The 12,759-nt window shown below is 48.5% G+C and overlaps 1 protein-coding gene, 1 long non-coding RNA gene and 1 pseudogene across 2 annotated transcripts in view; 1 reads left to right on the forward strand and 2 right to left on the reverse strand.

Annotated features, from left to right (window-relative positions):
• SEC14L5 (SEC14-like lipid binding 5) overlaps window positions 1-3,984 on the reverse strand; it is a 46,785-nt gene extending 42,801 nt beyond the window's left edge. The window contains exons 1-2 of the mRNA XM_014545082.1: window positions 3,746-3,984; window positions 2,981-3,095 (exon numbers count right to left, since the gene is read on the reverse strand). Coding sequence (XP_014400568.1) covers window positions 2,981-3,043 — 63 coding nt within the window. The 5' untranslated portion in view covers window positions 3,044-3,095; window positions 3,746-3,984. The remainder of the gene's footprint in view (window positions 1-2,980; window positions 3,096-3,745) is intronic.
• A 2,216-nt stretch (window positions 3,985-6,200) lies between these two features.
• Window positions 6,201-12,163, forward strand: LOC106727252. Its single transcript, XR_001363419.1, has 3 exons — window positions 6,201-6,333; window positions 7,794-7,966; window positions 12,066-12,163. It is a non-coding gene; the product is annotated as an uncharacterized LOC106727252 (long non-coding RNA).
• Window positions 9,197-10,066, reverse strand: LOC102246245 (annotated as a pseudogene).
• Window positions 12,164-12,759: the final 596 nt, after the last annotated feature.

The following is a 12,759-nucleotide window of genomic DNA, read 5'->3' on the forward strand; positions in this document are numbered from 1 at the left end:
AAAATCAATAAAATATATTTAAAATAAAATAAAATAAAAAATAAAATAAAATAAAATTTTAATCTAGGTCTTGACAGGTTGCTTCAGTGCTATTTTTTAAATCCTCACCTAAGACATGCTACTTTATTTTAGAGAGATGGGAAAGGAAAGAGAAAAAGAGAGAGAGAAACATCAATCAGTTGCCTTCCCCAACCAGGGACCAAACCCTCAACCTGGGTCACTCCAACCCACTGAGCAACACCGGCCAGGGCTGCCTCAATGCTATTTTGTAACCAGTTCCACAGGCCCAATTTTAGTTTTTTTGTGTCATCACTTGGAAACTTTGGAAGAAGCGAAGGGAGGCTTTGATTCTCGAGTCAGTTTTGTTAAACAGAGAAACCCAAAGGCCAGTTGGTCTGGTCACTCGGATGTGGTAAAAACAGCTGAGTTCATCCAAAACTTCCCTGGCATCTGACCCAAACTGAGGGCAAGTGTTTAGCTGAGAAACAAAGACGGACATTAAGTGCAGAAAACCCCTTTTGTGCCCACACAGCGGACAAGTTATGTTGAGTTATGCAGCTATTTTGGGGACAATGATGTTTTGTAAACAGTTGGCAAAGTGGCTTTGTCAGGGATGTTACAGCGGTTTGGAGTCTTTTCACTGACAAAAACTATATGGAAGATAAGGTGATGTGGCATTAGGAAAATATGTATAACTTAAATTAGAGCAAATATAGATAACAAATATCTGAAAACCTTTGTTTCCTACTGCACCCACAAACGTCTATACATCAACACCTAGAGACTGTTGGACACTAGGGAGTTAACTAAAACCTGTCTTCACTTATGGACCACAAAGCCTGCGAAATAGGCTGAACATAGTCCAGAAAAGGTGACATGGGTACATTACTTGTCTTGTTAATACGGTCTTAAGTGCTACAGACATGTTTTGTTTTAAAATGCCGTGATTGTAAATATTTTTGAGACTCCTAAACATGCTAAGTTAAATTTACAATTATTAAGCCCATGCAAAAAAAATTATTCATTTCCCATGCTACTGTTATTTGTCTCTGCTCTATGGCAGAGGACCACGGGCCGCTGCATTGTCCCAGAAGGGTGGGGACAGTGTCTCTTTTCTATTGAGTAAATGAATGAATGAACAAATGAGTCCTAGAGTCTTAGAATATGTGAGCTGCCAGGCGCCTCAGAGGACAATTGTTTTTATTTAGCCGTCATTTATTGTCTGCTTAGTATGGACCAGGCCCTGCACTGGGTCGAACACACGCATTAATCATCTTTAATCCTCATGACAGTCTTATGAGGTGCATATAACCATCCCCGTTTCACAAATGAAGAAACCAAGGCTCAGAGAAATGCAGTGACTTCCTGAAGACACAGCCAGAGCACTGTGGAGCTGCGATAGGGACCAGGGCTTCTGACGGCATGTCCCCAAATCTCTCCATCACCCACTGGTGTCCCACCCCTCTTACACATGAAGAAAAGTCACACAGCCATGGGCAACAAAAATAACTCTAACAAAAACAATAATAGCATTTGATCTGTGCCAGATCCTGCATGAAAAGCTTTACATATATTGACTCATTTGCTCCTCAGCAGGATGCCCAGATTTGGAAACTATGTAATTCTCATTTTAGTGATGGGGAGTGGAGGCTCAGAGAGGCTAAGGAACTTGCCCAAGGTCACCAGCTAGTCAGTAGACCCCCTGCTTCTTTCCTGACGTGGAACTATCTACACGTAACAGCACAACATGTATGGAAGATTTTTTTTATCCTTTATGCGACTATAAATACATCTGTAGGTAGGATCATAGACTAAGATCAGGCAGGACACATACAGAGGGTGTGTGAATGGAAGGAGGACCCTGGGGAGTGTTGTGGTTAAAATTATGGCTCTGGAGTCCTCCCTGCTCTACCTCTTCCTAGCCACAGAACTTGAGGCCGTCCTGTCACATGTCCAAGCTTCCATTTAGTGGAGATAAAATGAGAATAATGTGAGATATTGGGAATTAAATGTATGTTTTTACACATTCTTTTTTAATGTTTTTTATTAATTTTTAGAGAGAGGAAGGGAGAGAGAGAGCGAGAAACATAAATGACAGAGAGTACCATCTATTGGCTACCTCCTACACCAGCGGTTCTCAACCTGTGGGTCGCGACCCCTTGGGGGGTCGAACGACCCTTTCACAGGGGTTGCCTAAGATCATCGGAAAACACATATATAATTACATATTGTTTTTGTGATTAATCACTATGCTTTAATTATGTTCAATTTGTAACAATGAAAATACATCCTGCATATCAGATATTTACATTACGATTCATAACAGTAGCAAAATTACAGTTATGAAGTAGCAACGAAAATAATTTTATGGTTGGGGGTCACCACAACATGATGAACTGTATTAAAGCGTCGCGGCATTAGGAAGGTTGAGAACCACTGTCCTACACACTCCCTACTGGGGATAGAGTCTGCAACCAGGGCAGGTGCCCTGACCAGGAATCAAACTGGCAACTGCTACATGGGTTGACACTCAACCACTAAGCCACACCAGCTGATCTTTACATATATTCTTTGTACTTACTGGACATACTGTACACCCTCAGTGAATGGCTGCCATCATCCTCATCCTCATTAGTGCACTTATTATTATTACTATTATTATCATTACACAAAATGACAGCAGTGACTTAGCTGATTTCCTTGTTTTATGTCAGAGAATCTTGAGACAAGAGGACATGTAAGCTTCAACAAGGAAAAGAAAGAAAGACCTTGTGCTTTGTCAGTGGGCAAGGATTCCAGAAGTTGTAGGAAAGGTAGGATGGGCAGGCTGAGGGGTCACTGGTTAGAAACTGGACCCACCAGGTTAACCAATAATTCCCTCTGGTCCAGGGACTGAGGGGTTTTCTTTCCTTCCCATCATAGCTGACCTCCTGCACCCTCCAACCACCACACAGGACCCAGAGAATCAGGGGTCACTCACCGCCATGACCAGCTCGAATGGGTACTTGTAGATGCGGACAGGAGACTGGTACTTCTGCACCATGTTCACACGGAAGCACCAACAGAAGCCACTCAGGTAGGAGTGAGCACAGAGCCTGGGAGACAGGTGACTGCTGAGGTGGCAGCTCCCTCCACATGAAGCAAGAACGTACCCGCTGCTCCACCGTGTAAGGAGTAGGGCCACCCCCTCTAGCCCCACCCCCAAATCTCCCAGCCCTCAAAGCAAAGAACGCAATGTAATCCCCAAGCCAGGCCCCAGCACTCACCCTCCAAGAGCAATCAGTACCCCAAAACTTTCTTTGGTCTCTACCCCTTCGCGTGGAGGCCCCCAGAAGCACCCTCACTGGCACTCACATGGAAACACACACATTCGCAATTCTTACACTCCCACAATTCACCGCACATACCCCATAGCTCGCCACAGACATCCTCCAAGAATCACTGTATCTTCCCTTCCATTTCCTTCAAGATACCTCGACACACACAATCTTTACCAAATTTCGCACACACTGTCTCTGTCTCACACACATACACACACGCAGGACTCTCCTCCCACGTGGGACCACCCTTTCGCATGCACGTAACTTTCACACGCACTCAGTTCCCTGGAGCATGCACCTACCCAACTCTACCCACACACACAATTCCTCTTGTGCACACAGACGTCCACACACACACACTGGTGCGCACATGCAGGAGACAAACACAAGCATGCACACTCGCATGCACGAAAGGGCTGGCTCACCCTCGCTGTCAGAGTCTGTGGGGACACAGCCCGGGGCAGCAAGGAACTCAGCCCGCCAGGGACCCCGTAGCCGCCTGGCTCCGAGCGCAGTGCCTGGGGCGAGGCCGGACCACAGTCTCGGAGCCTGGAGAGTCCAGCCCTACGCACCCTGGGGCCGATATGGTCCGAGAAGGGCCTGCAGGTCGGGAGTGAGACCTGCCGGGCGGGAGCGAGACCTGCCGGGCGGGAGCGCTCCAGGACCCGGGACAGCAGAGATCCTGGCCCGGCCCCGCCTCTGGACTGGCCCCGCCCATTGGTGGCCCTGCCCACGTCCCCTCCCAGATTCACCCGGATCCCTGATTGGTCCAGCCGCTTCCTGGCCCCGCCCCCCATCTTAGCCCCTCCTTTCATTTATTTCTCTTGTTTGACCACGCCCCCAGTCCGGCTCTTCCTCCAGATTGGCCATACCTCGCTTGGGCCCCGCCCCCATACCGGTTTCTCCCTTAAAGCTCGAAACCTCGGGAATGGCCCAACCCCAGGAAGAGCGCCCCAGGGCTCCACCCCCAGCCTAGCTTTGCCTCGAGGGACCCTTGCCCCGCCCAATGCCTCCCCTCCTAGTAGTTTACACTTGGCCTCTTCTGTAACTCGATCAACCTGCTGCTTGGACTCTGAGCTCCACTCCTCCCACTGGTCTCCCCTCGGTGCCCTCATGGTCCTGCTCCCAAGTCCCACCCATGCATCATTCATTCACTCTGCAAACATTTACAGAGCACCTGCTAAGTGTCAGGCACTTCTAGGCACTGGAGAGTCATCAGTGAACAAAATAGACAAAATCCTTGCCATCGGAGAGTTTACATTCCGGGATGGGGGGGGGGGGAGACAAATGTTAAATAAATAAGGCAAATACATAGTATGTGAGTTGGTGAAAAATGCCAAAATTAAAAATATAAGCAAGGGAAGGGTTCAAGAAACAAGTGGAATGAGGGTACAATTTAAAACAGGGTGGACTGGGGTCTCCGTGGGAGGGTGACAGTTGTCCATCATCCTCACCCAAACCCTTACAGCCATCCCAGGACCCCCAGGGACCCAGCTTCTCTTCCATAAGCCCCTCTTCCCTCTCCCCATCTGTTTGGTCTGAAGGAGCCAAGAAGCTGGCTGAGCACAGTGTTGCCATCGTGTATTTATTAGACATTTACTGAGCACCTACTATGTGCCAACACTGGGTGACTTTACCCATTTACAAGGGGGAGTCCAACAGATGCACATGCCCTTGTGTGGCCCACAGCTCTGGGCAGGGAGTGGGTATGTAGGCAGATAGACACTCGGTTTATTAAACATATCTTTTCACCCTGTGATACTCAGCCCCTGCTTTGTTCCTGGGTTGTATCACATTCTATAATCATTTTTTTATTCATTCATTTTATTTACTTGTGGATTATTGATTGTCTCTTCTAGGGGATTGTGAGCTTCGCAAGGTTGGGACCATGTCTGTCTTGTTATCTGCCCCCAGGTACATAGGATCTTTTTTAAATTACAGTTGACATTCAATATTACTTTATATTAGTTTCGGGTGTACAGCATAGTGGTTAGACAATTATATAATTTAAGAAGTGATTCCCCTGATAATTCTAGTATCCACCTGACAATGCATAGTTACTACAATATTATTGACTATGTTCCCTAAGCTGTACTTTACATCCCCTTGACTATTTTCTAACTACTAATTTGTACTTCTTTTCCTTTCACCTTTTTCACCAAACCCCTCAGTCCCTCTCCCATCTCGCAACCCTCAGTTTGTTCTCTGTATCTATGAGTCTGTGTCTGTTTTGTTCATTTATTTTTTCCTTTAGATTCCATACATGAGTGAAATCATATGGTATTTATCTTTCTCTGTCTGACTTAGGCACTCAGGATCTTACTGGTGACCTGTGGCCAGTATGTTTTCTTGGTTAGGACTATAAAGGGTTGAAATGGAGCGCAAAGTTCCCATGCCTGCCACAAGATGGCAGCAAACGACAGTTCTTGGCTCCTAGGTGAATTGGGGGAGACGGGTCCTGGGATGTTTTGCTGTACCTCGACTCATCAAGGAAACTCGCCTGCTTTTCCTGCGTGTCCGTGCATGTACGTAGTGAGCATTATCACAAAGCTATAATGATGGCACGAAAGGCGTTAAATTGCACAAAGTAACCACCGAACGGATGTTTGCACCTGGAAGGATGGGGCGGCAGTAGTCTGTCCCAAACTTTCCAGCTCCCTTCAGCAGGGTGCATGTTAATATAGATTCCCGGGGATCTGCTGGATGCCGGGGATCCCAGGATGCTCGGAGTAAAAGCCGACCCTGGGGAAGAAGGTGGTGCGCTCCTAAGTGAGGGCGGTCTGCTCATAAGAGCTCCTCCCAGATGTGGGCGTGTTTCCACTCCCATTCATTCTCTTTTCGCCCTGGCTGAATCTTCCCCGACGCCCCTGCCCACACGTGTCTCCTTTGCCACAGAAGGTGACAGCTTGGGGGAGCAGCAGCGGAGTGGGCCAAGCAGAGCCAAAAGGCGCCAAGGAGAGGCCCTGAGACTGCGGAAGAGGGGCTGGGTTTCCTGGCTCCATCAGCCCAACCGGTGAGGGCATGACCCTGGATGGGGGGAGGGGTGCAACAGTGGGTGGGTATAGAGAGCTCAAGGTGGAAAATGGGGCCCAGAAGCGAGTGAGAACCTAACTTCTTCCTGCAGGCCAAGGGAAGTAACTTAATCCCATCACCCACCTCTGGTTACCTGTTATGACCACTGTTCTACTAATTATCCTGCCATTTATGGAGCACTCATTGGCACTTGCTGTACCAGGCATTATTCTAAGGCCGTAATGATGGGATTCTAAGGCTATAATGATGAAAATGTTTTGGGACTCCATAGAGGCGCTGGTTGCACAGCATTGTGAATGCACTAAATGCCACCAAATTGTACACATCGAAATGGTTAGTTTTACGTTATATGACTATCACCTAATTTAAAAAAAAACTTTTTTAGGTCACAACTATTTTAATCTTCATTTTAAAGACAAGGAAACTAAGCACAGAGAGGTTGAGTAACTTCCTCAAAGTCACACAGCTAGTAAGGAACCCAAACCCAGGACTCTGGTTCTCCAAAGCCTTCTTCCCTCAGGGCTGGAGCTAAAGTACCTAAGATGTGCTTTCCCAGCCTGAACTGAAAAGATAGCCAGGCATCCTGGGCCCTGGACTGAGGAGGTGCCAGAAGGATGGGGTGATTTGAAGTCAGTCCCAGGGACAGGCCTTCCAAGCTCTTCCTAATTTCTGTTTATTACTTGTCCTGTGGGAATGACCAAGCCAAAGCTGCCTCGTAGTGAGTTGTGTTTTGAAAACTCCAGAAACACCCCATGTCTTTGAATACCTCCCCTGCAGGAAATTTAACCATTGGTGATGCATTTATTTGACTAAAACACTTGGCCCAATCCTAACACAGAGGATCCTGGAAGGTGTCCTGAAGGGAAATGTTCTCAGTTGATATCAAGAGCAGGTGGCATGAAGAGGGGAGTGGAGAGAGAGGGTCCAGAGTCCAGCCCTTGTGGGACACAAGTGGTCCTAGATCTGGTTCCTATAATAGAGAAGGGCCTTGGGATAGTGCTGAAGCTAAAGAAAGTTGGGTATGTTTTATTGTGTTAAAATGAACATAACATAAAATTTACCATTTTTAAGTATACAATTAAGTGGCTTTTAATACAATTAAGTGACATTCACAAGGTTGTGCAACCAGCACCACTATCTACTTCCAGAACATTTTCCTCACCCCAAAAGGAAACTCGGTCCCTTTATGCAGTCATATCTTCCTTCCACCAGCCCCTGGGACACCCCCCTCCGCCCTGCCCCCCAATCTGCTTTCTGCACCGATCTCATTTGTCCCAGGCTGCCTCAAGCCACACACACACACACCCTCCCCACCTCAGAGCAGAGCTCAGAGGTCTCTTGGATTTGGGAACCTGGAGGGTCTTAAGAGTCAATGGCAGGGCAGGTAGCTGTGTGCAGGTTGTAGCTTGTACAACTCAATGCAGAGGTCCTGGTCATTAGGTGGCTTAGCTTGAGCAAGAGGCAGAGTCTGGGGGAGCCTGACCAAGGGGGCTGCACAGCCAGGCCCCACCCACTTTGACCCCCAACCCACCTCCAAGTCAAGTCACTTCCACAAATGCTGCTTCGCTGCTCTGGACTCCACCTGGAGCTGCATGTGCGGTCAGGGTCCAAAGGTGAGCAAAAGGCTCTCTACGCCCCTAGGACAGTGGTTCTCAACCTTCTGGCCCTTTAAATACAGTTCCTCATGTTGTGACCCAACCATCAAATTATTTTCGTTGCTACTTCATAACTGTGATGTTGCTACTGTTATGAATCGTAATGTAAATATCTGATATGCAGGATGGTCTTAGGCGACCCCTGTGAAAGGGTCATTTGACCTCCAAAGGGGTCGCGACCCACAGGTTGAGAACCGCTGCCCTAGGATCTCCCAATGAGGAGGGAGGGGGGCAGGAAGAAGAGTAAGGAGGCGCAGGGGAGTCCCGTGTGCTTGGGAAGGGGGTGGGTTACAGAGTGGTGAGTGGTGGGTGCTGGAGTCAGGTGACCTGGGTGTGCATTCTGGCCCTGCCACGCCCAGTGTCTCTGCAGTGAAGGTAGCCATAGTGGCTTCTCCTTTAAAATTCGGGGAACATGGACATTGTTCAGCCTTTAAAAGGAAGGACATCTGACAGATGAAACGTGAAGATATGCTACGTGAAAGAAGCCAGGCACAAAAGGGCAATTATCATATGGCAATTTTGTAAGTTAAATGAGGTCCCTAGAGCTGTTGAATTCATAGAGACAGAAAGTAGAATGGTGGTTGCCAGGAGCAGGAAGAAGGTGGAATGGGGAGTTAATATTTAACGGGTGTGGAGTTTCAGTTTTGCAAGATAAGAAAGTTGTGGAGATGGATGATGGTGATGGTTGCACAACAATGTGAAATACTAAATGCACTGAACTGTGCGCTTGAAATGGTAAGTTTTATGTTATGTATATTTTTCAGTGTAGGAAAGTGATAACTCTGCTTTATTGAAACATAATTCTCACACCGTACAATCCATTCATTTATGGGCTACAAGTCCATGGTTTCTATATAATCACAGGATGCTGCAATCATTCCCTGGCAATGGCCTCCTGCATCCTGAATTCGCATCACTCCAATCTCTGCCTCAGTCAGTGCTCAGTGATTGCATAGCCTTGTTCTCTTCTCCACATGTCTGTGTGTCTCAGATCTCACTCTGCCTCTCTCTCTCTCTCTCTCTCTCTCTCTCTCGTCATGCCAACAGCTGGTTTTTATTTTTAAGAAAATGTTATTAATTTAAAAAGAGTTCTAAGAAATTCAAGAAGATTCCCAGCAGTGATTATTCCTGAGAACTATGAGATTTGAAACATAATTATAAAAACCAAAAGGATTCATTTCTACTTTTTCCTTTTTTTAAAAAAAAAAAAATCCAGATGATCTGTCACATCAAGAAAGCTCAGCACGTTACCTGGGCACAGCCTCAGTCAGCCTCAGAATCGCCGCCCCTGCTCATGGGCACGGAGCTGTGCCCCGAGGACAGTCAGGCGTCTTCAATTGGCTTCTTAGGGTTTTCCTCCAGGTCTGTCTTGATTGGTCCAGACTCAGACAATTTCCACTCCAATTCATCTATTGTCAGGTTCATGTCGCCAAACACTAGAGGTCCCATAAACTGAGCCTTGATAGCGCCTTCAACGTGAACAAATACCATGGGCAGATTCCTGTCAGGATAATTGGGTGTGCAGGTTGTTGAAATGGCCTTGATAAACTTGACATGAGGGAACTTCCTGGCAAGTCCACTGAAGAGCCGGTGTCTCAGGGAAGAGAGGGGAGTCCCTTGTTTGTAAAGGTGCAGGATCACCCACAAGCCCTCTCCAGCTTTGGTAACTTCCTGAACATAATCCTTTCCTGGGATCTCCAAACCTTCTTCACATTTATTCCTCAGTTGGGTGGCTCTCCCCTCAGCCAGTCTCTGCTGCCTACACATGTCAATAGCTTGTCCATCTTCCTCATTCAGTTCGTCTTCATTATCCTCCAATTCTTCCAGAGTCATATCTTCGTATGTTTTCACAACTGACGGCTGAAGGACTCGCTGCTCCTCCTCTTCTGCCTCCTTTTCCAGTTCGTTCAAACTTTCCTTTGAGGGTAAGATGCCCTTTTTGCGTGAGATGTCATTCCTCTCAGTGTCTGCGTTGGGGTCCTGCATCTTGTCTCAGATATCTCAGGCCAGGCTGGGTCCCTCCGTTCTCTTCCGATCTTTCTCTTATAAGAACACCTGTCATTGGATGCAGGGCCCACCCTAAATCCAGGACGATCTCATCTTGAGATCCTTAACTTAAGGATCCTTAAAGACCCTTTTTCCAAATAAGGACACATTCCCAGCTTGCAGGGGGTTAGGACTTGCACTTACCTTTTGGGGGCCACCATCAGCCCACTGCAGGGCCCAGCTTGCCCCGGCACCCTGGGTTGATTAGCCTCCCAACCTCTCACCACCCCCCTATTTAAACCCCCCACCAGCTCTTCCTCATGCCCTGATCCTGTGCCCTGGGGTTACTTCAAAAGCAAAGTCTTTGTACCCAAGCTCATTAGGGGGAACTGGGCCAGGGCAGCTGTAGACTCTGAGTCCCCCTGGTGGAAGGGGGATGTGTCACTGTTGCCTTTTAGCAGATTAGATGTGACAACAACCCGCCATCCTAGGTCAAGTCCTCTGGAAGCTGCCTGGAGTGGGGAACAGAGATGGGAACCAGCAGAGGAGGGGCAGGGCTGTGGTGTAATAGTCAGAGGTCCGGGAGAGTGAAGGAGGTTGGACACGGTGCTGGAGTTGGGCTCTAACAGTAAGAGGTCAGCTCACATCACGACGCTGCCCATCCAGCTGGAGTCAGACCAAGGGCTAGGTAGGTGGAGGGGTGGCCACAGGCACCCAAAGCTATGTTCAGCCCCATCAATAGAGCAGACCCCAAGGGACACCCCCAGTCAGTCCCTGAGGCCCCAGCTGTCCAACCAGCCCCCCAGGCTGACTCTACCTGGGGCAGAGGCCAGGGTCCCAGGATGTCCACTTCTTCATGCCTGGACCCAGGCTGTCTCTCTGGATCCTCCCAGTGAAATAGCAACCAGCCACATGTTGGCCATTTAAATTAATTAAATGAATATGAATGCATCATATATTTATATAAATAATAGCACATATAACATAAACAGTAACATTAAAAATTTAGTTGCACCAGCCACACTTCAAGTGCTCAGTAGCCACAGGCAGCTAATGCCTCCCAGGTATGTGTGGAATATTCCGGTCACGGCAGGAAGTCCCAGGGGACAGGGCTGCTCAGGAGTCGCCCAGACCAGCAGAGGATGGGTGCTTCCTGGGGAACAGGATGGACTGGGCCGGCCGGGGGTGGAAGAGGGACCCCGGGCCAGGAAGAGGGGGTGTTTGTTCAGAGCTGGCTTGTGTTGACTCATCAGTCCTGGAGGTCTGGGCCCGGGCGAGGGATTAAGCCTGAGCCGGTGACCTGCGAGTGGCCTGGGAAGGCAGCGCATGGAGGATTGGCTCCCTGGGTCCTGGGCAGGAATGTTTCATCTCAGCAGATAGAGTGGACAAAGGGCCAGGCAGACCCAGACCGAGGCAGGCAGACGGGAGGGCAAAGCCATCGAGATATGGAGGCAGCTCTATTTTAATCACAGTTGGCAACAATACAACACCCAATGGTGGCCACTTCCTTTTTTCACTTATATACCCAGGCTTCCTTCCTTGAGACGCTTATACACCCGTCACATTCCTGACCCCTGTCTACCCTTCCAGACTATGACAGGTTCATTATGTATCAGCCACTCCCCCATTGATGGACACGTAGGTTATTTCATTTCTGAAAAATGTGGTTGTCTGGTTGCATTTTTCTCCCTTTCCCTTCCCAGACTGGGCTGTATCTTGTTAGCTGCTGTATCCCCAGGGCTAGGCATACAGTAGGTGCTTCATAAATGGATAAGTAAATGTATAGAAGGCACTGTGAGGACAAGAGGTGGAGATCCTGCCCTAATTCCCATGGAAATGTCAGTGATGTGCAGGAGGGAGGATGGTGAGGGAACTGGGGGTCCCTCCTTCCTAACCAGGGCTCCAACCGCCCTCAGCCGGTAGTCTGGGGGCTTTCCTCACAGGGTCCCGGGGACCCTGCTCCATGACTTTGTCTGCCTGGGGTGCTCTGTAATTGGGGTCCTGGCGACAGGTGTCATCTTCCATCCACAAGTGGCCTCAAACTTATACTGTCCCCCCATCCCTCCCCCAGCCCTGGTCCTCTGCAGCCAGCTCTCTGAGGGCAGGAACCTGTGTCTGCTGTGCTGGACCTGTATCCTGAGTGCCTAGCACAGGACTTGTCACATAGCAGGTGCTCAATAAATTTTTAATGAATGAACCCTTTCTCTTCTACCTTAGTTCTGACTCAGGATCTACTAGCCCTTGGTTTGTTCTCCTCTGGGGACCTTCCCTGTAACCACCCCTGTACACTGACCCTCTCTCATTCATTTATTTAGCAATGACATTGAGTACCTACTCTGTGCCAAGCACCCTGCTGAATGGCGGTGAAGGTGGGGACAGGGTGCTGGCTCAGACTGTAGGGTTTAAATTCCGAGTCTCCTCGTGGCCACCTTGGGCAAGCAGGGAATGTCTTGGAGCGTCAGTTTCCATGTCTGAAAAATGGGAGAGGAAGAGGGCAGTTCATCATCTTCGTGGTGGTGATGGCTTCACTGTTGGGTGTTTACGTCAAAACTCATCAGTCAGCACACTCTACGTGCACTTTGTTGTATGTCCTTCATACCTCAATACAGCTGGAAAACAGTACCAACCCCCCAAGACAAGCACTTAGCACAGGGCCTGGCACATAGTAAATGTTCAACAAAAGTGGTTGAAGTCATGATTGCGTGTCTGACTTCACTGAATCCTTTTAAGACCCCATGGAGCAGCCTCCACTGCCCCCATCTTAC

Source organism: Myotis brandtii, unplaced genomic scaffold (assembly GCF_000412655.1).
Source record: "Myotis brandtii unplaced genomic scaffold, ASM41265v1 scaffold397, whole genome shotgun sequence".
NCBI lineage: Eukaryota > Metazoa > Chordata > Mammalia > Chiroptera > Vespertilionidae > Myotis > Myotis brandtii.